General features: G+C 46.1%; 1 protein-coding gene across 9 annotated transcripts in view; it reads right to left on the reverse strand.

Moving 5' to 3' along the window:
* Window positions 1-1,081: 1,081 nt before the first annotated feature.
* The window catches only part of IFT88 (intraflagellar transport 88), a 75,785-nt gene continuing 50,916 nt past the window's right edge, over window positions 1,082-25,950 (reverse strand). For 3 of the 9 annotated variants that reach the window (XM_067713800.1, XM_067713802.1, XM_067713799.1), the window contains 10 exons: window positions 25,055-25,163; window positions 22,970-23,120; window positions 22,361-22,476; window positions 20,585-20,637; window positions 19,843-19,989; window positions 18,851-18,916; window positions 15,447-15,553; window positions 6,063-6,129; window positions 1,621-1,727; window positions 1,082-1,401 (listed from right to left, as the gene is read on the reverse strand). In XM_067713800.1, coding sequence (XP_067569901.1) covers window positions 1,276-1,401; window positions 1,621-1,727; window positions 6,063-6,129; window positions 15,447-15,553; window positions 18,851-18,916; window positions 19,843-19,989; window positions 20,585-20,637; window positions 22,361-22,476; window positions 22,970-23,120; window positions 25,055-25,163 — 1,049 coding nt within the window. In that variant the 3' untranslated portion in view covers window positions 1,082-1,275. Of the gene's footprint in view, window positions 1,402-1,620; window positions 1,728-6,062; window positions 6,130-15,446; window positions 15,554-17,599; window positions 17,950-18,850; window positions 19,216-19,842; window positions 19,990-20,584; window positions 20,638-22,360; window positions 22,477-22,969; window positions 23,121-25,054; window positions 25,164-25,950 lie in introns of those variants that run through there. The other 6 variants (XM_067713804.1, XM_067713803.1, XM_067713807.1 and 3 more) reach the window with 5 other exon arrangements.

Consider the following 25,950-nt stretch of genomic DNA (forward strand, 5'->3'; position numbering starts at 1 on the left):
GCCCGCCCCAGCCAACCCCCTCAGGGCGGCGGGCTCGCTGCTCCCAGAGGTTAGACCACGTCACGGGCGCCTTCGCTGTTACAGAGTGAAGCCTCAGGCGCCGCTGGGCTCCACGAGGCCCGGCCCTGCCCCGGGCCTTCAAGCTCCCCACCGGCGCGCAACGCCCCCGAAGCGCGTCTGCCTGCTGCTGATACAAATGCCCCGGAGGGCTTCCCCAGCTCGCCCCCTCCACCACCGTCACGCTCCGTGGCACTCCTCCACTTCACTCTTCGCCGCCCTTAACAACACCCAAAGCCCATCAAAAAAATACACTTGTTGTCCGCCTCCCCCGCCAGCATTTACGCTCCTTGAGGGCAGGGCCCTGCTGTCTCGGTCACGACCGACCGTAGCCTCAGCCTCTCGCACACACCAGCCGTTTAGTGTATTTGGTGAACGGCTGCCCCATCAGATCGTAACTTCTTCTGCGAGCAGAGAATGTGCTCTGGTTTTGGTGTTTCCTCTCCCGCACCCAACACGAGTGTGCATGCCATGGAAACAGCGTAAAGTGAGGTGGAGGGTCCACTCTCTCTCGTGAGGTGTGACAGACCGGCCGCGTCTCCCCGGACTGCCCACCACCGCACTCCTCTGGACGGTGCCCGCCAGCCAGACATACCGTAAGAAGGATGCCCGCAGTCCTGGCTTCGACCCCGCATTTCACCGGGAAGCACAACTCGAGGCTGCCGCGCTGGGGGCTGAAGGGGCCACGGGCTGCTGCTCTCTCACTACTTTACTGCCCCCAAACAGCTGCTTTACTAGTGCTGGAATCCCCACAACGCAACACTTCCAAAGCAACTTACCTGAATACAGACTCATCAAGGGTGCGTCCCAGCACAGCTGTCAAGCTGCAAACCATGAAATCACTAGAGTGTTTCCATTACTCACACGTTGTTTCAATGAAATTACAGAAGACAGCAGCACACACTGTAATAATCAGTGAGTAATAATACTTACGTGTGTGGAGGTACTAGGGAGTGCTACAAGATCTATTTCTTACTGTGGGTCAATGTTTTCAAGAGGGTAAGTCAGTCTCTGGCCTAAAGTATTATTTTCACGTTTTTATTCCATTAAAAGCAAAACAAAATCTAAATCCATACTCACAGAACAGAATACACTTATTTAAAGTTTTGACAGTGTGCAAAATTAAAGTTTGGGTATTTAATCCAAACTTTAACATGAGTATTATCTTGTAAGGCGATTCCTTCCCTTTAATTAATAAATAATACATTAAAATATATATTATTCTGGAAGCAAATCATCTCCTAATTCTTCATCAGCAAAATCATCCTCGTCGACTCTCTTTTTGGCTGCAGTTCTGGGTCTTTCTATTTGCGGGCCAAGCGGATCCACATAGGAGGCGTCTAGGTTTCAGAACAGATGGTTGCATTAGAGGAACAGGGAAAAACAGCAAATGTGAAACCAATGAGGCTCATCTTCAAAACTGAACCACCCAGAATGAAGAGAAACGCTCTCCCAAGTCATGTAAAACTTCTGTCTGTGCTGGAAAACCCTTAATAACGCCCAGGTGGACGCGTCTGCCCGTCCCTTCCAGTCCAGACCTGCCAGGCCCGGGCACTTGCCTAGCTCCTTGTTACTGCTGCTGTCGTAAGGCTCCTCCGTCCTGGGCAGGGCTCGGAGCTGGGCGCTGAGCCGCTCGCCTCTGCTACCGGCACCACAGTTCTGGCCGCCGTCTGGAGACACAGGAGCAAAAACACATGTGTTCAGCACAGTGGGCAACATCACACTGCGTTACAAATCTTAACGTCTACTTATCTGTCAAGAAACAGGAAGGCTGTTTCATTTGACAGCCAATTTCCAAAGGATGTAATCCTTGTTTTTTGAAATTTAAAAGAAATCTCTTGTTGGGAACCTATAATATAGTCAAAGCATCACTCAAGAGTAGGCTTCATCAGACCCTTTCCACCGTGTGCTTGGAGACACTGGCGAACACCCCCTGGCGCGGAGTGGGGCAGCGGGTGGGGGGAAGGGGCTGGGTCGTCGCCCACGTGGAGCCTGGGAGCCGTCAGAGGCCTGGGCAGGTGAGGGGCGGGAGAGGCCGGCGAGCCTGGCCCAGGCACCGCCCCCCAACTCTTCACAGGCCTGGAGAATGAGTACAGAAGGGGTCAGATGTGCCCGGCAGAGGAGGATAGATTCTGGCCCAATTTAAGGAAAAACCTTAAAAGGATTATAGAATCCAAATATGGAATGGAAATAGTGCATAAGAGACGTTCACACCCAAGACAGAATAAAAATTAGACTGAAAAACGCAGTAAACCATTAAGTATCACACGCAGTAAACGACCAACAATTTTAACACAAAACCTTCATAACCCAGTACGCGGAGTCAGTCAGCAAACCCGCTGTCCCCCAAGGGCAGACAGGGCCGCAGGAGAGGCCACCTGTCCGGCTCCCGGCCTCGGGAACATGCTGTCCCTCTCACCCCTCATCCCTGCGGATGCTACGGGGCGGCCATGTGGACCCTGAACTCGTGGAGCTCAGCTCTGCCTGTGCACGTGCATTTGATTTAATTGTTTTTCTCAACTGATGTTTTGGCACCGAGCTGTTAAAACCTGAAGCCAAAATTTTGCATTTAAGGGTAATGCATTTTTTATTTCAAGTACTTAAAACAAGTTCATTTCATTTTAAGCTTATTCTGTAAAAAACAAACTAAAGTACTGAAAATCCTGCAAAGCTCTAAAGCAAACGCTGCTGCTTCCCAGCGCGATTTGTGTAAGTGATAATAATAACATACTGTTTGCCCAGCATCGGCGTGTGCAGGCGGGTCTCACACCACCTCCCGGGGGGAACCCCCTGTGGGTGACGGAGCCCGGAGGCTGGGTGACCAGAGACTGCCACATACGTGAACGTGGGTTTGGTGGTAGTAGTGGTGGTGACCTTTTACATACACGAGGCCGCATGTAATCTGCATTCTCTCCTTTGAGATACAGCATTGGTTCTCCAGGTGTGGTCCCAGGACCAGCAGCGGCAGCTGGGACCTGGTCAGAAACACAGGACCCCGGGCCGGTCACCGGGGTTGGGGGCTCGGGTCTGTTTTAACCAGCCTTCCCAGTGACTCTGCTACACACTCAAATCTGCTACACGTGAGGAAGGGTGCTGAGGTCAATCAGCAAATTAACAGAGACCAGAGTCTGGTGCACAGAAAAAGAACAATTTTCAAGGGCCCTCAGGCATTTCAGAAACAGCCATTTTATACAAACGAATAATTATGATGACATGTTCCCTATGGTCCTCTCTCCTAGGCAACACTTTTAAAAACCTAGTTGTAGGCGCTGCACTTAATTTTAACACATCATACTTAACAGCTCCAGGCTGGCCTCACCTGGATCCACATAGAAAATTGTCCCTTTCCCCTATTTGAGCTGCGGGTCTCATCCAGACAGAGTGCCAGAGAGTTCCAGGCTGAGACGTGTGCCGCTGGGTCTCCCGGGGCAGAGGTGGAAGGTGGTGGGCCCCGGGCACCCTTCAACACGCAGGCCATGCTGGGAGCTAGAGGGATGGCCAAGCGACCTCGGCCCACGGGGGGCTGCAGGGGGCGGGGGCGGGACGCTGCTGAGGGGGGGCTCATCCACAGGGCCCAGGGTGTTCCAGGGGCCGCAAGGCGAAGCAAGGAGGAAGCCCAGTGGGCTCAGACCCCAAAGCTGGGCGGGCTGGTCCCCGGCCTGTGCGAGCTGGAGGGGGGCCGAGAGCCAGGCTCCGGGGACAGGGAGGGGCCCCAGGAGGAAGTGGGGTGTCGGCGATGATGGGAAACAGGAACAAAAGAGCAAGTGTAGAGAGAGAGAGAGGCAAGCCCCCCGGGAGCCGGGAGCTGCTTTAAACCTGCCCCAGAGCCAGGTCCACGACCCCTGGCCCACAAGGCCCACGGCCGGAGCTTCGGCTCCAAGAAGCGTGTTTGTGCCCCAGGACTGCCTGTTTGTGCTGGGCTGCAACGCACTGGATGGGAGAAAGGAAAACCTACTGAGAGAGAAACGGCAGTGGTGGGGAGGCTGGCCCAGGAGGCGCCCTCCTCTGCGCGGGGTGGCACGTGGGAGGCGGGTCGGGGGCCACTCTCTGGGGTGGACACCGTCGTCTGGGCTCCGGCTCAGCACCGGCAGCTCTCAGGACACCTCACTTGGAGGGCTGGAGTCTCCCAAGTGGACCCTGAACGTGAGGACCCCCAGGGGCCTCAGCGACACGTCACAAGCCCACGGTGACCAGGGAAGGCCCTGCGGACCGAGGGCAGGCTTGGTGATGGGTGTGCGTTAGGGTTACTCTGAGCTCAAGATTTTCAGCGGGACGTGGAGGATCTTAGAGGGTGGTGAATCTGGTCCTAGAACTCAGTAAGTAACTGACACTTCCCTGGGGGTTACTCCTTCGAGGGACACGCAGTTCAAGAGCTCCCACCTCGGCCAGCTGGCAGGCTGCCCAGACCCTCCCCAAGCTGCTTCAATGCTTTTGGCAGACGCAGGCCCACAGCCCCTCAACGACAATCCAAATTCCAAAGAGCTCTAAAGCCAGGTTTCCAGGCAGAAACACAACTTCACGTCAAGAATAAAACCTGACTTGACCTGCAGCTATTCCGGGCCATTGCTTATCCTTAGTGTGAATATTCACGCTTCCCTGAAGTAGTGAGACTCCTTGACTTGGAGGTGCTCCCCAGGGGAGGTGCTCCCCAGGGGAGGTACAGGGTACATGGCTAATGCATCACAATACATACTTCTCTAAACTCCGCAAGATGCTGAATTCCACCGCAGGTGGCCCTGCTGGACAAGGGACTGAGAGCTGCTGGGACAGGTCTCCAGACCAGGACCTGGATGGAGGGCCACCCACACGCATGGGACGGGGAGGGGCAGAGGCGGGGAGGTGAGGGGCGGCCCCGGCACACACAGGGCCCAGGCTCAGGGCCGCCCTGCCAACTTCTCAAGCTCTGGGTGCTGGTCCCTGGGACCAGGCCTGGGGCTTCTGCTGGAGCAGCGGGACTGACCCTCGGGGAATCCAGATGTCCCGCTGGACCAGGCACGGCACTGGCTGTCAGCGCCTGGGCGCACCGAGGGAGCAGAGCTCCGCCGTCGAGGGTGCTCTCCGTCCCAGCCGCGCCCCCACCCCCGCCAGGCGGCGCCCTCAGCAGATCAGGGCCCGAGTGTCTTTCCAAGTCGATCCTGATTTCCTTGAGGGCAGGGGCCCTGTCTCATTCGTCCCCACGTCCTCGGCACCCAGCGTGCATCCAGTAAATGAACGAACGAACGAAAGAAAGGCCTCCCTAAACCGAGGGTCGCATTTCTCTTTGTTGTGACTCCTGACCACAGACAGACACAAGAGGATGACGTCGGGTCCTGTCTGCACGACAGTGCTACGAGCGGACATGATACGGATCCCAATTTAGCATTTGTTTTTCTAATTAGTTTCTTTAAAACCATCCAATTTCCCCTAAATATAACTTCTACTATCCCCTGAAGTAGAGACAGAAGGTAGATTTTGTTGATGGGGAAAAAGGGGAGGAAAACTTAACAAACCTTCTTATTAAGTAACAGTGTCCCCAGCAGCCACAGAATCGCCCAAAGCGACAGCATTTGCGTGGCTGGTCCAGAGACACAGGGCTACGGCTGGGACCATGGCCATGCCGCCCAGTGCCCACACCGGCACCACTGCTACACTACAAGTGTACAGGTCTGTCAGCATCCAGGTGACGACCCCAGGCCCCATGGCGCCTCCTCACAACGCAACCTAAAAAACGTGACACAGTAAAACCCACTAGTATGGACACCCGTGATAATCTGTCCAATGTGAACTGTCTATTCATCAATTAGCAGAAACAGGTCCGTTTATTCAGGAACCAACACCCACTAACACCTACAAACACTCGATTACACAGCAGCCTGATGCTCACAAAAGTAGAGTAGGTGAAGTTTAACTGTGTATAAAACAAACAAACAGGACATCTTCAGATTACTTCAAGGTGCTTCTAGAAGCCCGTGTACTAGAAATCTGTCAACTGGCACGTCCGGGGAGACAGGAACAGGGACACTCACCACTGCCAGCGCTCCCGTCTCTCCTGCCGCGGGGACCCCCGCTGCCATCCCTGCCGGACTTGGTGCGCTAAAGCAAGAAGGCGACACGTTAGAAGGGCATACTGGATGTCAGCTGTACTGTAATGAAAACAGGAATAAATGATAGTCCTTCAAGGTCAATGATAACCAAGCACCGATTTCTAAAACACACGTTAAACTGTGCGTCCCTTAGGCCTTACTGTCCTGCCTCCCGAGGCTGGGCTCACTGGGAGTGGCCCCTGAGTCGGCCCCGCAGGAGGGAGGCCCGGCCGCCTTGTAAGTACGGGGGAAACCCTGAGAAGGGCCACCAGTCCCGCCAGACACGCGAACGGCACTCAGGCTTCAAAGTGCAGGGTCGTCCTTGCTTCTGCAAACAACTTAAAAACCAAGTATTTCCCAGATGTGAAAGCTCAGGTCTTAAACGCAGTGGCTGAAGGGGTGGAGGGAGAAGGGGACCTTGCGAATGGGCTATTTCTGCTTTAGCCCCACTTGACATGATTAAAGGACAACAGGGTTTTGAAAGTCAGCTTCCACAATAAAGGCACTGTTAAATCTCTATACCTAAGATCTGCCCAACAGTCTACTTTCTTAGACACCAACTCACCCTTAAGACATAAGAATTATCTCCAAACTGTGACATTCTTAGGTTTCTTTTTACACGCTTTGCTGCGCCTAAGTTAGAGCTTCTGATTAAATGCTGACTCCAGGCTCTTGTATGAATAATGGTTTGTTTAGAGAAGAGGGTAGTCAGTGAGCAGAAACAGACGGCTTTTGACAACTATTTACAATTGAATTAAAATTTCTTAACATAGATTGGTATCTTATTTAGATCTTCAGTAATGTAAACATAATTTCATCATTAATTCAAAGGACACCATTTATTCCCCCAACCCTGACAACTCCCCAAATATTTATAAATTATCAGGTCACAGATGGGATTACTGACATTGTAGTCTCCTAGGAAGAAAAAAAACAATCTTTTTCAATGATTCAAGACTCATTTCTGTAGAGACACAGATGTAGAGAAACAAACGTATGGACACCAAGGAGGGGAAAGTGGCAGGGGGGTGGGATGGTGGTGGGATGAATTGAATTGGGATTGACATGTACACACTAATATGTATAAAATAGATGACTAATAAGAACCTGCTGTATAAAAAATAAAATAAAATTCAAAACACTAAAAGACTGGGCTTCCCTGCTGGCGCAGTGGCTGAGAGTCCGCCTGCCGATGCAGGGGACACGGGTTCGTGCCCCGGTCCGGGAAGATCCCACATGCCGCGGAGCGGCTGGGCCCGTGAGCCATGGCCGCTGAGCCTGCGCGCCCAGAGCCTGTGCTCCACAACGGGAGAGTCCACAACAGTGAGAGGCCCGCGTACCGCAAAAAACAAAACAAAACAAAACAAAACAAAAGGCTCATTTTTGTAAAATGAAACACTCTCCTAAAACTTAGGAACTTCAAATATATGTAAACATGCTTGAGTTTTTTCTATTAAAAAGAAACCTCCCCAGAACTCCATCTCTCCCTCTGCCTTCACAAACAAAAGAAAATCTAAAAATGATGCAACAAAATAAATATTTTAATATCTCTAATCAGATTTTATTTCAGATTAGTAATTGCCAGCATATCTGTAAGACGTAGACAATAAAATAATTAAACTCATAAAAACAAATGTCCACGTAACTTGAAACTTTTTTCCAAATCAAACGTGGGAAAGATCTAAGAAACTGTAAGCTTAGCACAGGACAACCTAGGAAAGTGAGCACGCGCGTCGATGACTGCCCCCGTCACACCGTCTTTGCGCCTGTCTAGAACTTTCCCATGCTTTGGCTTTCACCCGCCTTTGCCTAATTCACCCCCTCAAGCCCTCGCTGTTTTCCAGCCTGGAAGCCCCCTGCCATGGCAAGCCCATCTGCATCAAGACCCCCAGGTGGGGCACGTGGGGACGTGGCCTGCTTTGCTCCCGGGAGAACCCAGAGCCGGCTGACTCAGCCGAGCCCCATGGACCCGAGTGGACTGGCGCCCGCCGTGGGCTCAGACTCCATCCTCCTGGGCCCGGGACCGCACGCCCCCTCCCCGGTGCGGCCTCCTCCTCGTGGGCTTGTCCCCCAGCTCCACCAGCTCCCCCGGCCAGCCCCCCTCACTCCCCGAGGCCCCCATGACTCCACTCACTCGTCTGTGGGTAGAGGTCAGGGTTCTCGTCCTCTTCCACCCATTTGCCACTGGAAATCAATAAACCCCACCGTGATCAATCTTGTGTCCCCGTCGCCATAGCAGCTGGAGCAGCGAGTCCGTGTGGAGGTTACAGAGACGGCGATGTCACAAGTGAGACAAGAACGTTTACCGGCACATAGGCTCGATAAGGTTCTAAGTTTAAAGCAATGTGACCTGTGGAGACTCGGCCAAGTCTTCTCTCAGACCATCCACACCCAGAGGCTGGGTCGCGGGGCCTTCAGGGGACGGAATGAAGGGGAGCCCTCAGAGGGTCAGGTCCCGCCACCCCCCGGAGCCCCGGGAACTAAAGGGACAGGGAGGGGATGACAGAGCGGGGCTCCGTCAGGCAGGTTGGAAAGGTCAAAGTGGCCGCTACATTCACACCATGGCCGTGAGGGTCTCGGGGAGGGACGCGTCAGCCGCGTGACTGGAGGGGGTTAAGATGAGGTCCAGTTTGGGGAAACCTTCTGGAGAAAGAGAACATGAAACTCTGAAAATAAAGTAGGCACAACAATAACAACTTATTGGGAGGGGCCGGTGCAAACGGGCCCCAGCCCCACAGCGAATGCCAGGGGGCAGACCACAGGCCCAGGGACACAGGCGCACTAGAGCGTCACGTTTTGTTCTCAGCAGGAGACACTGCCGCCTTCTCAGAGTTTCAACACCTCATAAAGTTCCCAGGAATCCGGACTCACTTCCAGGGGTGTGAGGTACGGAAGCGGGACTGACAGAAGATTCTCATCACAGCAACACTGACACGTCAAACAGCCACAGAAAGGGGCAAAAAACGACAGAGGCCTGCCTTTGCTGACATGGGAAGCTGCCATGTTATCTTCCTCAGTGAGGGGAAAACTCAGGTTACAAGACAGTATTTTTATAAAAATCCATTTTTGTTTAAAAAAAAAAGTTCCATTTAAAAAACGTATTGATAGGGCTTCCCTGGTGGCGCAGTGGTTGGGGGTCCACCTGCCGATGCGGGGGGCGCGGGTTCGTGCCCCAGTCCGGGAGGATTCTGTGTGCCACGGGGCAGCTGGGCCCGTGAGCCATGCCGCTGGGCCTGCGCGACGGAGCCTGTGCTCCGCAACAGGAGGGGCCGCGGCAGTGAAAGGCCCGCATACAGCAAAAAAAAAAAAAAAAAAAACGTATTGATATGTTTGCATATATTTGTAAAAATGCCTGGGATTATGAATGTCAAAATGCTAACAGTGATCTCAAAGTCGTGGCTGAACGATTTTCACTTTTTCCTTAACACATTTTTATTTGAATTAAAACGTTACTTACAAAAGTAATCTACCTGAATTTTTAGAATAACATTTGTTTCTTCAATAATATGAAAAAAAAAAGATGCCATACCCACTTTGGGGGAAACAATGAGAGAAGAAGGTACAAAGAGAAGAGGAGCAAAGTAGATATAAATAAAATGATGGAAAATTGAACAGGTAAGTGTCGGGAAAGTGTTTTCTCCCCGCCGTGAACACACGACACTGCTCTCCTGCAGGGGACAGGCAGAGTCTCCAGGACCCGCGCAGCCCCACATTGTCACACTGTCACCTGCCCCCGGAGGACAGTGGTCACAGGACCCAAGGGTGAGGGCTGCAAACTCTCGCAGCGATTTGACGTTTCTGACATCCAAGGATGCGGTCGTTTTCTAGCAATGTCGGTGACAGACTGGGACAAACCTAAGTTCACCGTGGACGGTTGTGAAGGCCAGCCGAGAACACTGTCCTCATCTTACTGAAGAGAACCAGGTCTGGAGCGGACTGGGGTTGGGGAGGAAAGCCCAGGGTTCCGTCCACCATCCTGGGCTTTTATTCCGTAAGAATTAGATTTCTGTCTTAGAACAAGGAGCAGTTGTTACCTAGTTAAGGATCCTTAAGAAGATTGGCTCTGACTTCAAATTCAAGAGAAAACAGAATTTAAGACGCTTCTTTGCAGCTTCAACTCCAAAGAACTCACGAACGTGGCCGCACCTTCCTGCCCTCGGACCTCTCTCACACCTTCCCGTCTCCACGCCAGGCCCTGAGGTCCAGCCACACCTCCCCCGGGGACCATTCGGACCCCTGGTCATGGGCCGAACCCCATCCAGTGCACACGCTGCGTGTCTCTGCTGGGCAACAAGCGACCTGTGTTTGTCTCGTTCTCCTGCCAGGTGACGAGCAGCTGGAGCACCTCGTCCATGTCAAGTGTCTCCTGAACAGGTGAACCAAGGACCCAGCACAGGGTGATGCCAGCAGGCGAGGACTCCACGGCCTTTAACCAGAGCATTGCGGAGTCTCACCCTGGAAAACGTCACGGCCCAAATCACCACACACTTGATACCAAGGATGAATGCTATATGAATTATCCTGTGTTTCTGTTGAACTTTATAAATGCAGTAATGTATAAAATGGGTGAAACATTCTCGCAGCTTTCATTACATACGTAAACTTTAAAAATTTTGCATTTTTCCTTCACAGTTAATTTAAAGCTGTGTCTTTATGAGATCTTCATACAAAATCTTTTTCTTTTTAAGAACTTTTAAGAACGCTTTTGAGACCAAAAAGGTTTCTGCTCAACTAGCTTCTGGTATAACTGGAAATTTGAGGATAAGTACCAACTATATTTTACATTAGTTTTGAATGTCACATATTATTTTAAGTTGGCCAAAACAAAGAATTTCTTGAAATTATTTGACTTCTTTGGGGGGAAAATGGCAAATACTGGGAGAGGAATTCTCCTTTTGAATATTGTAAAAATTTAGAAATTCGATTTTTAAAAAGGAACAAATTATTAATGTACTTCATTTGTGAATGAGCAATTAAAACTTTGTGTTTTGGGGGCTTCCCTGGTGACGCAGTGGTTGAGAGTCCGCCTGCCAATGCAGGGGACACGGGTTCGTGCCCTGGTCCAGGAAGATCCCACATGCTGCGGAGCGGCTGGGCCCGTGAGCCATGGCTGCTGAGCCTGTGCGTCTGCAGCCTGTGCTCTGCAGCCAGAGAGGCCGCAGCAGTGAGAGGCCCGCGTACCGGGAAAAAAAAACAAAACAAACTTTGTGTTTTGTAAACTCTCTCTTTCCCCATCTTCTTTTTCCCTCCTAATCGTTTCCTTTTGTCCCTTAATCCTCTTTGGTGTGGGCTGGTATTTTTCTCTTCCTTGGCATTTTTAAAATACTCAGCCTTCAACTCCTGTCTTCCCATTTTGCTCTCTTCCATTCGTGCAATAAAGTTTGAAGAGTTCCTTGCAGCTAACGTTCTTCTGTTCAGCGAAGCGAAAATGCGAACTGTCTCTTAAAACCCAACAGTGCTGGGGGGCGGCTCCACCCAACGCCCGGGACTGTTTGCCACGGCTCTGCGAACAGGGCACAAAGCTTCCTCCCCGCCCAGGAACACAGGCCCCCAGCACAAAGGCGAGAACAGCCGCCTTCTCCATAAATGTTCCAGAAGAGGACGCACTTCTCTGAAAAGTCAGCCCAGAGAAATGAGTTTCTAGCTTTCATGCTTTAAGACTGGAGCTGGGGGCCTGGGGAGGTCCATCACCCCCATCCACATAACCCTGAATCTGTTTATCTTTCCTTCTTAGGTCTACACAAATCCCTTTCCGTTTTAAAACAGTTTTTAAAAATCCACGGCCTGATTTATTGTGTGTTTACTTTTCCCCTTAAAGCAGATTCTGTATCCTGAGCTGGTGTTTGATCGTTTGAAGGTAACCCTTCGGAAGCATAACACTACACCAGTGCTTCTGGAATGTCTGTGAATAAAAAATTAGTTTGAGAACTTGTTTAAAAACCACATAGATTCTTGGACTCCATATCCGGAGACTTTAATTCTGGGGTTGGGGTAGTCTGGGGTGAGGCCCAAGACTTTGTAAGAAGCCCAGGCGATTCTGAGGCTCTGAGGGTCCACAGGCCACACTTGGAGAGCACTGTTCTGAGGTCCTAGCTCTGACCAAATTAGAGTGAGCTCACAGAGGTACATTCCAGTTTAGCTCATGGAGTGAGCTACCAACTTCCTGGATGCAGAAAAGTAAGGACTATACACCAACTGAAAGTAATTACTCTCATCATCCTTTTTCTCTACTATCTGTAAGGGAGCAGAGCATGGCAGCCAGGAGCCTGGACTCAGAAGCTGGCCTTCCTGGATGTGAATTCGAGGCCTACCCCCCAACAGCTGTGTGACCTGGAGAAAGTTGCTTTGCAACCACGGGCCTCAGGTTTCTCATCTTAAAGAACAGTAATAATAAAACCACATCCAACATCATAGCATAGGACTCCTGTGACGATTAAACTGGCCAGTACGTGCAAAGGGCTAGAGCGGCCCACACTCATCACGCACTGGGTGTTGCCGCTGCTGGTCGCTGATGTCCAGCTGAGCAGACGTCATCAGGTCGGAGGAGGGGAAACTGCAAGCAGAGGAGGGAGATCAGGAAAGGCCACCCAGCCTCTTCACTCCTTTTCTTTTCTGCTGCCAAACTTCTGCCACTGTCAGCACTTGCAGGGGAAAGGACGGGATAAAGACTGGGGCTGAGCTCTGCATTCCTTCTAGCAGCTCAGGTAAAGGTGTGGCGTGGTTATCCAGGACATCCCTGGTCTCAACCCTGTGGCTGGTTCCCAAACGTCTCCAGTTAACAATATGGACGAGCTCGACTACAGACGCTCACAGAGGCCCACAGTGCTTTAGCAAGGAACACCTGAAAGCTAGACAGACTGTAGAAAGTCACCAACTGGAAAAAAGATACCTAACCATGTGGAAATATTCAAAGAAATCAAGATATATCTGTACAAGAGGTATTACACAGGCCTCGGCAATTATTTTATGAAGAAATCCTAATTACGAAGGAAAAACGTTAAGTTTTTGCATTGAGACAGATTCTAAACAGGAGACACACAGGAAAAGTAACAAGAAGTTTTAAGTTCAAATTTAGAAAAGGATAGCATCCTTACTTCAGGCATTGATTTGTGACATTTTGTTTCATAACGAATAGCGTCTCATGCACCACGCAGCCAGGAAACAGGGCGCCTGCCCCACGGCTCACAATCTAGACAAACGCATGGGGGCACGCAGCGATTTCCCGAGTAGGCTGCTCTCATACCCACAGGACTCCTTCTCTGTAAGCCTCTGCTCTCTCTCCTAGGACTGACCTTTTCCACTAATTTCCCCCTCAATTTTGTGTTCATACGTAAAATATAAGTGAGAAAACACCAAGAAAATGTTTCTCTTTATGTAAGATTTAATAAGCAGTCCCGAAGAACAATGGAGAAACTGATCTCAAGGAAACAGAAAGAAAGTGCTCTGTGGATAAGGACTGCGACGTAAAGGAAGACGAAGGAACGGCTGGGACGAGAGCGTGTATCTAAGTGATGCAGGTGCAGTGCGGCAGTGATAAGGCATTAGGAAGAGAGACACTGCTCGAGCACAGCGACACAGCACTCACATGGGTGAGCAGGTAAGGTAAGCACTGCGTAATTTAAATGCATCAACTGTAACTCGTCTGAGCTTACTAAGTGTCCTTAATTACGCCATGGCGAGTACAACATAAGGATAAAAGGTCAGGTCTATGAGAGACACAGACAAAAGCTGACTATGTTCACTGAATACACAAATACTGTGATGAAGAGGAATCAACAGGCCGAGTAGTAATTAGAAAGGGAAAGCCACTGCAGTGACATTCGGTACTCATTGACAACAGTAAAATCACAAGCCCCCATGAGCAAACGAGAACAATCAGGACAGGGGGTGCAGTGTCGGGGGGGAACCGCGGGGTGATGGGCCGCCACGTCAGGAGAGGAGCGCCTGTAGCGGCCCAGGCCGTCTAGATTCAAGGAGGGCAGGGGCTGGCGGGGGGCTCTGAGGAGGGTGCGTGGTGGGCACAGGTCTCGACCTGACCCCTCAATTTCACTTCCCAGGAGTCCTCGGAATCCATGTTTCCTAAAGCCTGAGTGCGGCCCCCGGAAGCAGGAGCTAGAAGGCTCCCAGCTCCTCACTGGGGTGGGGGGCGTCCGGCCGGGAGGCCCACTCCCACTCGGCTGCGGGGTCAGCACATGGGCCCCATGCGGGATCCAGAACTTGCCTGAGCTCATGTGCACCGTTCGGTCACCATTCATAAGTGACAAACCACTGATGCTTAAACTTACGAAGTCTGAAGACTTCCAGATGCACCCACGGTTCTACACTAAGTAACTTCACAGAACTAGTTTTGAGCTCCAAAGAATTTCATGGTTTGAAATAGATACTTCTTTTTGATTCTTCTTCATGAAACAAATGTAATAGTAATTATGATGATAGTTATGATAATTTGATCTTCCAATTTGTACTAGTTTAATTTTACAAAACTTTCACACAGGTTATCTAATTAAATTAGCAATTGGTATGTGGTATTCAGCTGGTCTTCACAGCAGGTTGTAACTATATACCCTAGCAGTGGCATTTTAATACTAACTTGATGTTTTATAGGATTTTTAAGGTCATGCTCATAATGCTTTTGCAACTGACAATTTAAAAAAGAGAATAAAACAATCAGGTCACATCCTCAAAGCAAAAACAAGATAACGACATTTTGAAAGCAAATACGAAATTTAGATTTAATTACCCAAGGTAATTAAATTTTTGGAAAAGCTTAAGCTTAAAGAATTTTCTTTCTATGAAAGGCGGATACTCAGAAATCATGTTAAAGATTTAAATATTCTAGGCTCAAACACAGGAGGGATTATTCTCTCACAGAAGTAAAACACTGCAGGGAACACAGAAATACACCTGAAGCCTCTGTATCAGCCATCCTCAGAGCCGTGCCCTACGATGCAACACAGCAGCCCAGTGAACTGCTGTTGTAGGCAAGTGACTGTCTCCTGGTTTCCACAGGCCACGAGACTCTCCAGCTGAAGTTACGTCTACAACTTAACCTGCAGCTATTTTGTACTGGAGAAATTACAATTGTTAGTCTATTAGTAGATTTCCACTAAAGACTACACTGAATCTACTGCACTTTCTCTGATTAGGAACTAGATTTTGACTGAATTTTATCCTAAAACTAGAGTTTTAGTTATTTTTCCTTTCATGCCACAGCAGAAAAATAACTGCAACTTAATTTTACTGACAGAAGCCCAGACATCACTCAGCTGAGCTACAGAAGGCTGACATTTTCAAAACTGACAGCAGTTTTCGGCTCACATGACATACCTGTTCCCTGATTTCTTTCATTTTTTCCAATCTCTTGAGTTTTGTTGCATATTCTTGAACTTCTTTTAATCCAATATCTGTGCAGAGACGAACCAAGAAACGTAGACCTAAATTATGAAAAATATTTTTAGAAAAGTATTTATCCATGGTGTTCAAAGAACAATAAATCAGTAAGCTCAGTCTTCTGGGACCCGGGTAGGAATGCTGCTCACAAACAGGGTTTGTTTCTCTTGAAAAATCAGTGCACTTTGTATTCCTGGCCCTCTGAGAACTGACCTCCTGGGAAGACGGTTTAGAGGGACTCTGCCACCCGCCCTTCAGGAGAGACCACAGCATCTATAACCTGAGCCTTTATCTCCTCACCTGCTTCTCCTTTATACCACTTACGACTCCTGACATACTATATACTTGTTTATTGTCTTTTTCTTCCCACTAGAATCCAAGCTCCATGAGGCCAGGATTTTGGTCTGTCTTGTTTTCTGCCACACCCACAGGGCGGGAACAGTGCTGTGTACCAGCACTGCAGTCACCCCATAAAAATTTGTAAGTTAGTGACTAATTCATGACCATTAATGTATTACAAAAGTAATGGTACTAAAATAATCTAAAATGTCACACATTACTACTGCGTAAATTGCCTATGTATACATTTACCCTGATAATGCACAGTAAGAAGGTAATTTACATTTTCTACAAATAATACTCGACTACAGGTCAATTTTTGATAACAGAAGAATGTATTTTAAGACAAAATCACCCTTTGGGTTCATCAGAAAAGTACTCTGCTCAAAGTGAGACCTTACATGAGTGCAAGTGTTTTTCCTATGCTACCATAAGGCAGACTACTGATTACACCTGTTTTGAAAATTAAACAGGCCAAAGTACCTTGGACATTCCCCACGGCACAGATAATCACTCAACTTTTTTTTTTTTAAACAGTTTTTCAAAAAAATAAATTATTTATTTATTTTTGTCTGCGTTGGGTCTTCGTTGCTGCACGCAGGCTTTCTCTAGTTGCAGCAAGCAGGGGCTACTCGTCATTGCGGTGCACGGGCTTCTCATTGCGGTGGCTTCTCTTGTTGCGGAGCACGGGCTCTTGGCGCGCGGGCTCAGTAGTTGTGACTCGCGGGCCCTAGAGCACAGGTTTAGTAGTTGTGGCTCATGGGCTCTAGAGCGCAGGCTCAGTAGTTGTGGCACACAGGCTTAGTTGCTCCGTGGCATGTGGGATCTTCCCGGACCAGGGCTCGAACCCGTGTCCCCTGCACTGGCAGGTGGATTCTTAACCACTGCACCACCAGGGAAGTCCCAATCATTCAACTTTTACAGTGAATCTTAAACTCTCTCTAAAGAAAGAAAAGTGGCCTTGCTTGGAGATGCTCTCTTTGCTGTCCGGTGCGGAGGTGCTGCAGCTACTGCAGTGGTCCTCAACCGGCAGCAGCTGCATCCCCAGGGGACACCTGACAATGTCATAACAGGAGGTGTGCTCCTGGCACCCAGTGGGTGGAGGGCAGGGATGTTGCTAGAACATTCTAGAATCCACAGGATGGCCCCACAGCACAGGATTATCCGATCCCAAATGTCAGTGCTGCTGAAGCTGAGAAGCTCTGCCCAGCGGACTGCTGGGTTTCCATTCCCCAAAAGCTATTACTGCTCTCATTTAATCTTTAAAGTTATCAGTTCCCCAATGTGACTGAAGTTAAGAATCACATTAAAAGCTGTTAAAAAAGAAACAGAAAAATAAATAGATGAGAAAAAAAAAAGAAATAGGAAAAATCAGAGACCCGGGTCCACTGCAAACCTGCATGAGAATCTCTGTGGGCTCGGCTACAGATTTGTAGTTTTTACAAGTTTTACAAGTAATTCCCATGTATCCTGTTTTCTGACTGGCAATCAGAAACTGCTGTGAGCTAATGGACCCACATGTGACCAGCATTACAAAACTCCTCGCCCCTAGGCTCTTACCAAAGGCCAGAATTCTGAGCTCTCTGCTTTCACAAAAGTCAAATTGAGAAAAATATTACTGAAGGAACATGCAGCACATCTAACCCCTGGATCAGGCTGCGCCACTGAAAACGTGGCCCAGAAAAGATCTGTTTTTACTGAAATGTGCTGTTTTGTGTGCATGGTCATTGAAGGACAACATTCAAAACGGTCTTTTCAAACACATTATTTTATTTGTTGGAGGGATGTTAGTAAAGCTAGGAGCTATGACGTCTTCCAGGGACCTTTTATCTACTCTCCTCTGTGTCTCAACACAACTGAAGTAAGAGTTGAAAGGATTTTCTTCTTCCCAAGGAATTACTTTTTATTTTCTTATAAATAGTAAAGATTATAAAACCCACTGTATCTTCCCTTTTTCCTTTAGTCACAAAGCTACTGGGGCCATATATAGTTTAGTGAGAATATGAGACCTATGAATATGGTTATTTTGTACTTTTCCGGATCCTGATCTTGTTGCTGTTACTGTAACACTGTTACTTCAGGTTGCATCAAATCCACTGTGCTATAAGATTGGAAGAAATGAATATTTTATACAAAGCCAACTTTATAAAACGGAAATAAGTTACATATAACATAATGTTTTAAAATTAATTTGCTACCAGTATCAGCAAGATTATTAATGTTCTATTATCATAAACTCTAAAGGTATTTTTTCAGTCTCAAAAAGTTATAATTAAATGGATGGTTTAAAATGCTTTTCTAGGGCTTCCCTGCTGGCACAGTGGTTAAGAATCCGCCTGCCAATGTAGGGGAGATGGGTTCGATCCCTGGCCCGGGAAGATCCCACATGCCGCGGAGCAACGAAGCCCGTGCGCCACAACTACTGAGCCTTCACTGTAGAGCCTGAGAGCCACAACTACTGAACCCACGTACCACAACTACTGAAGCCTGCGCGCCTAGAGGCTGTGCTCCGCAACGAGAAGCCACTGCAATGAGAATCCCGCGCACCACAACGAAGAGTAGCCCCCGCTCGCCGCAACTACAGAAAGCCCGCCTGCAGCAACGAAGACCCAATGCAGCCAAAGATAAAATAAATAAATTTATAAAAAAGAATTTTTTTAAATAAATAAAATGCCTTTTCTATAAAATACCAGTTTATGAACTTTAAAAAATAATAAAACAAAATTTATTCTTAAAATTTCATAAAGCTTTGAAATATAGATCTGTTTACTACTGAAGAGAATTCAGTGGTGTATTTAAATCCGTCAAGAATTAAATTCTATAAAAATGTGTACTTGCATAGTCAAATTTTCTGATCCTATAACCACATATTTAAACATGTACCGCAAATTATAGGTTGGTATCTATGTATGCAATTACTGTAGCAAAGGTAATTATTACATATTAGGACATAAAATGTGAGAACCTATACTTTCAAAGTTACAAAATGTAGTCTCACTTACATTCAACATTTTCTGGAAATTTTCTGTGAATATCTTTGTAAGTATCTAATGCTTTTTGGTAGTTACCTATAAGTGAAGGAGGAAAAACAAACATACTAGCAGATTATAGAAATGAACAGGTTCAGCAAAATACTAATTTAAATTCAATATTCTGGCACCATTTCATTGGTTTAGAAGGATGACTTCCATGTTTGCCACAGGCATAAACAACCGTTCCCAATATAACTTCTGTTTTTTGTTTGTTTGTTTTGGCTGTGCAGCATGTGGGATCTTAGTTCCCGACCAGGGATCAAACCTGTGCCCCATGCGGTGGAAGTGAGGAGTCCTAACACCTGGACCGCCAGGGAGGTCCCTCAATATAACTTCTGGAAGAAAATGTACAGACAAAATAAATCTGAAAAAGGTGCAGAGCGGAAGTAAATGGTTGAAACTTAGTTCTACTTCTTAAAATGAAGTAATAACATTAATTTCAATGTTATTCACTTGGAAAAGATGAAAAATAACTTGTTTTGCAGTTTTTATATTCAAACATTAAAAAGTTTACAGAAAGCATTTTGTTTTGTAATAAAATAATTTAGCTTCACATGGCAGCAAAGAATAGGAAAAACGAATTTTGGATCAAAGACCTTTGCTAAAATCTCAGGAAAGAGTTATGCCCTTACGTCTGGGCCTCCTGCACAAGGGGGTGTCGGGGTGGAGGCTGAACAAGACGGAGAGCGGAGCACCCAGAGCGCGGCCGGGCCGGCTAAGGTGGCCGCTCTTCCCCTGGCCACACACACACACACACACACACACACACACACACACACACACACACACACACACACACACACACACACACACACACACACACACACACACACGTCACAGGACAGGCACTACACGTGCGCAGGCAACTCGGACTCGCCCTGACATAAATGAAATGTGTATACAGAGAGGTCTTTCCGCCAACAGGAAACACGGTAACATTAGAGACCAACCCGCAAAATGACCTGAGGTCACACCGCACCTGTGTCCCGCTGCCACCTGAGGGGCTCTCGGAGGCAGACAGAGGGCCCTAAGAAACGGCGGGGACCGCTGCCGGTGGTCACGGCTCGCGCTTCCCTGGGTGAGGGAGCTCTCCTGGACATCTGGTTGCTCTATAAGAGGGACTGCATTTTTCACACTTAACTACATTAGCATGTTATTTTAACTAAACATTTTAACCACAGTGTTAACATTTATCTCCTGCTTAATCCTGACATTTTAACAGTATCATTCACTTCATGGCTAGTCCCAAACCATTAACACACTGACACTGCAGAACAGGCCAGCAGCACAGGACGAGATAAAGACTGACACTGAAAACACAACCAGGATGACTAGTGACATCTGCTGTACAAAATCAGGTCCTGCGGCCCCAGTTCTGGGCTCTCCTCAGCTTTTCAGGTGTGAGAGAGGCTCACACATTGGGTAGAGCACACAGGATGTTTAGAATGAGGTGACTAGATGGGACTTCCCTGGCGGCCCAGTGGTTAAGACTCCCCGCTTCCAATGCAGGGGATGCGGGTTAGTAAACGTAACTTTTAACTGTACGTAGTAAACACTGTGTCTTTCGTATAATGTTTGATATGTGTACTATCAAAAGTTAATCTTAATAAATAAATCTACAATAGGAACACATTTATATGCATAATTACCTAAAAGATAGAAACAAGCAACATATATTAAAGTGAATAAAATTAAAGCATTTACCACTTCTTCTAAAACAGCTAGCTACCATCAGCTGCCACTTCACTTGTGTAGGCCTGTAAAAGAAATTATGTGAAATTAGAGATGAAACAAAAATAATCTGTGATGGCCAAACAGTTTTATAAAGCTAAGCTACATATCGGTACTAGCTTTCAATTACTTTTTGACATTTGATTAGGTCGTCTTTATTATTAACAACAGCATATATACAATTTCCTTCATTATTATCTGTCATACTGATATTAGGAAATTTACATTTAGAGCCCTTCAATTAACTCACACCTTTGTTTAGACATTCTTAGAAGAACTGCCTCGCCAGTTTGCGTAAAGACCACAGCATTCTATTTTAACCATTTTTATTACCTTTGCCATATCTTATACTTAGTACCTAAGGCTTAGAAACCTAGGTTTAGGCTTGCAAATTTAGTATCCAAGAGGCAATTTTTGACCTTGTGTTTGAACAATTAGACTTCAACTAAAAAGAAAGTAAAAAAGAAATCTATTCATTCTTTTTTTTCCCTTAAAATAGAAGTGAATTTCTTTTCTAAAATAAACATGACCAGAATTTCTAAAGACTACTACTAAAAATTTCTGAGAAAAACAAAATTTGAAGGAATAAAAGACTAGGGAATAATTTAATGCTCTCCTCACTTCTCTTTTATTTTTTTTCAAATTGAGGTATAGCTGATTTACAATATTAGTTTCAAGTGTACAACACAGTGATTCAAAATTTTTATAGATTATACTCCATTTATAGTTATTATAAAATATTGGCTATATTCCCTGTGCTGCACAATACATCCTTGTATCTTATTTATTTTATACATAGTAGTTTGTACTTCGTAATCCCTTACCGATACCTTGTCCCTCCCGGCTCCCCTTTCCCCATATCTAATGTTAAAATTCAATTTGGCCAAACACAAAACACAACATGACATATCCCAATTATTTTTGAATAATGTATAAAACATTCTGATATGAATTTAAAGACATTTTTAAGAATTTGATTTTTTTATAAGTTTGATTTCTGTTCTGTCTGAAGTTAATATTGCTACTCCTGCTTTCTTTCTTTTTTTAAAAAAATAAATTTATTTAATTTTGGCTGCGTTGGGTCTTTGTTGCTGCACGCAGGCTTTCTCTAGTTGCTGTGAGCGGGGGCTACTCTTCGTTGCGGTTCGTGGGCTTCTCATTGCGGTGGCTTCTCTTGTGGGCTCTAGGCGCGTGGGCTTCAGTAGTTGTGGCACATGGGCTTCATTAATTGTGGCTCGTGGGCTCTAGAGTGCAGGCTCAGTAGTTGTGGCACACGGGCTTAGCTGCTCCGTGGCATGTGGGATCTTCCCGGACCAGGGCTCAAACCCGTGTCCCCTGCATTGGTAGGCGGATTCTTAACCACTGCGCCACCAGGGAAGTCCTGATTTTTAATATATAATGTATATCAATTACAAACTGAGACCAATGAAACATTTCAATTAGGACTCTTTCAGAAATGAAACTTTGTCTTTGGAATGAGAGAGTCATTTTCTGATTGATAAAGAAATAATACTTGTTTACTGAAATGTGAAAAAGAAAAATACACACAGAAAAGTACCTTGAAGGTATTTTTTAAAACATTTGCATAAAAAGGAAATATATTTATCATAATAAAGACCAAGTCAAATGAAACACAATACAAGAAAATCAAAACGATGCCTGAATGTTCACTAATAACTGTTCATGAACTCAGTATGTCTATCAGATTGTAGACATTTAACTAAACATAAAATCGTAACAGTTACCTACTGTATAAGAGAAGCTCTTTCAAAGTACTGAATGGCTTTTTCACAAAACTGGGTGTCGATGTAATAGGCCCCAAGCCACTCGATGACTTCAATATTGGACGGGAAATACCTATACGACTGGAAAGGGAGGTGTGACAAAAGAACTTCAGTCACAATGCACAGTTCACTCCCCAACATCTTCCCCACCAGCTGGATTAATGTATACAGTGTGACATTTCTTACTTAAAAAGTATGAGCTGTCACAAGTACTGTTCAAGTTTTGAAACTATATAAGATTTGGAAAACTTAAGATTTGTTTGACACATTTTTCAATTATCTATAAATATCTTTTTGATGTACTGATATATGATCTGAGTCAAATTAAGTATGCAATAGACTCAAAAGGGATTAAATCACCCTTCAAGAGAAAAATGCACTGGTACCTTTTATTTTACCTTTTATTAAAATAATCAAAAACTAACTTTATATTCCACAAATGTTTTATTTTAAATTATTTATTTAAAAGCTAATAAGCATTTATAATTTTTAAAAATTAAAAGGCCTGCTGTCTTTTTTTATAACAATTCATAAAAGGCTAAAAAGCAGAAGGAAGGCAAGACTGCACACCCACCTCATAGTAATATTGGAATGCTTGGGATTTATCCCCCTCACTGTCATATAATCCTCCCAGTTTAGACAAAGCTCTGGAGTCAGTTGGAACAACACTGATCAGCTGCATTAACCATTCCATAGCTTGATTGGGATCTTCCATTAACTCGTATCTTAGACAATTTCAATGAAGGATAACACAATTTTTCTAAATTCATTGATCAATAAGCAAACCTAAAACCAACATTTCATAAAAATATTTCTTAGTCTATACTAATGTGCTACTTAATACTGTTTACTCTGGATTTCGTCAGGGATGAGGATGAAAAATGGTCAGTAACACTTCTGTCCCCTATATATGTATATGGGACACACATATATACACACACACACACACACATCTTGCTTTTCCTTTTACTTCATTACTACCCACTAAGATCAACGGCCACACTAGTAGAATTAATAGTGTGCTGTTTTATTCAAAGTTTTGTCCAAAATTTGTCCTTAATAAAAATGCCTGGGGCTTCCCTGGTGGCACAATGGTTGAGAGTCCGCCTGCTGATGCAGGGGACACAGGTTCATGTTCCGGTCTGGGAGGATCCCACATGCCGCGGAGCAGCTGGGCCCGTGAGCCATGGCCGCTGAGCCTGTCCATCCGGAGCCTGTGCTCTGCAACGGGAGAGGCCACAACAGTGAGAGGCCCACGTACCGCAAAAAAAAAAAAAAAAAAAAAAAAAAAAAGCCTGAGTGCTGTGTTTCAATTATTCCACCTCTCTTAAGTGTTCAACATTTTAAAGGAATGGTTTCCATGTATTTTCTGGTGAGTTTTCCCTAATTACATTACAAGCCCAAGACAGTTTTTTGTAGCTTTAATGCCTAGTAAGTCCTCTGCATGCACTCAAATAATTTATTCACACCAGTACTTATTGATTACTTACTATTTATATTAGCTGCCTTAATGACATGAAAATATTCCAATCCAAAGTTTCATTGAAAAAGAAGAGCCTTGGGGCCTCCCTGGTGGTGCAGTGGTTAAGAATCCGCCTGACAATGCAGGGGACGTGGGTTCCAGCCCTGGTCCAGGAAGATGCCACATGCCACGGAGCAACTAAGCCAGTGCACCACAACTACTGAGCCTGTGCTCTAGAGCCCACAAGCCACAACTACTGAGCCCGTGTGCCACAACTACTGAAGCCTGCTCGCCTAGAGCCCATGCTCCGCAACAAGAGAAGCCACCACAATGAGAAGCCCGTGCACCACAATGAAGAGTAGCCCCCGCTCACCACAACTAGAAAAACCCTGTGTGCAGCAACCAAGACCCAATGCAGCCAAAAATAAATAAATAAAATAAATAAATTTATTTAAAAAAAAAGAAGAGCCTTCTACTTTTAATGATGACAAATGTGATACTATAAGAAAAACATTAAAATAAGGAAATGTATTCAAACAGCCTCAAACACAACAACTGCTTGACTGGATCCACACTGATCAGGAACTGGGCACCAGCAGGTCATGACACTGGCACCTTCAGAGAAATGAACTGGACAAAACAAAAAGGCTAAAAGAAATAACTATGCTGCTATCTGCTCTTAAATTAACATTTTTTATCAAAAAAATTTTATCTACCCTACCAGAAGCACAGGAGACAATACTTAAAATTTTTTCATCATTATCGTTATTTATTTATTTATTTTTTGGCTGTGCCACATGGCTTGTGGGATCTTAAGTTCCTTGACCCGGGATCAAATCTGGGCCCTGGCAGTGAGAGCGAGGAGTCCTAACCACTGCACCGCCAGGGAATTCCCTAAAGGGTCTAAATTATGCTCAATGAACATCTTGTGTGGACTCGACATGATACCCAATTACTTCAATTACTATGTCTAAAAATTAATAATAGTTGCAACTTCTAAATAATTCCTCCTATAATGCAAATGACCCTTTAAAACAGGATCACTCAAATCATATTTTCATCACATATTAATTTGATAGTCAGGTTTTAAAATATACCCCCATCAATTAATTCACTGGTTAAGCTTATTTAATAAGTGGTACTCAATCACCAACTGAGTGAATTAATAACTATCCTTAAGTTTTTCACATAAGATACATATTTGCTATCTGGTAAAGGACTTGGGCGCTGTTTCTTAGGATTGCGTGAAGTTTCAGGAAACAGTCCAAAGCTTCATCAAGCCGGTTTAGCTTCTTACAGGTAAGGCCTTTACAAAGAAGGAAGAGAAAGAAAGGTAAGCTATAAATACCGGTACTGGCAGTAATTTTCTCAAAGTAACAGAATGAATATTTAAATATAGGTAAATATTCATCCAAAAGAGAAAATAAAGATAAACACAATTTAAAAAAAAAAAGGAACAAGGCAGGGGCAGGAAATTCCACTAATGTTTGGCAGACACTAAATCATGAAAGCTTTAGTGTATGTTTTGAAGTGTTGAGGGGAGCAGGAATGACAAACATTGAAAGAACAGCACAAACAGTTCAGAAATGGGCTGGGTTACAGAATTCAGTTAAAGTCAGGGAGGACTAGGACCTCCCTGGTGGTCCAGTGGGTAAGAGTCTGTGCTCCCGGGCTTCCCTGGTGGCACAGTGGTTGAGAGTCCGCCTGCCGATGCAGGGGACACGGGTTCGTGCCCCGGTCCGGGAAGATCCCACATGCCGCAGAGCGACTGGGCCTGTGAGCCATGGCCGCTGAGCCTGCGCGTCCGGAGCCTGTGCTCCGCAACAGGAGAGGCCACAACAGTGAGAGGCCTGCGTACCGCAAAAAAAAAAAAAAAAAAAGTGCTCCCAATGATGGAGGGCTGGGTTCGATCCCTGGTTGGGGAACTAGATCCTGCATGCATGCTGCAACTAAGACCAGGCGCAGCCAGAATGAATGAATGAATGAATGAATAAATAAATAAATATTTAAAAAAAATAAACAAACTCAAGGAGGACTAAGGGACAAGTAATAAACAGTGCCAGGACAAGTGATTACACATGACGAAAAACCCA

This window comes from Pseudorca crassidens, chromosome 18, assembly GCF_039906515.1.
Source record: "Pseudorca crassidens isolate mPseCra1 chromosome 18, mPseCra1.hap1, whole genome shotgun sequence".
In the NCBI taxonomy this organism is placed as follows: domain Eukaryota; kingdom Metazoa; phylum Chordata; class Mammalia; order Artiodactyla; family Delphinidae; genus Pseudorca; species Pseudorca crassidens.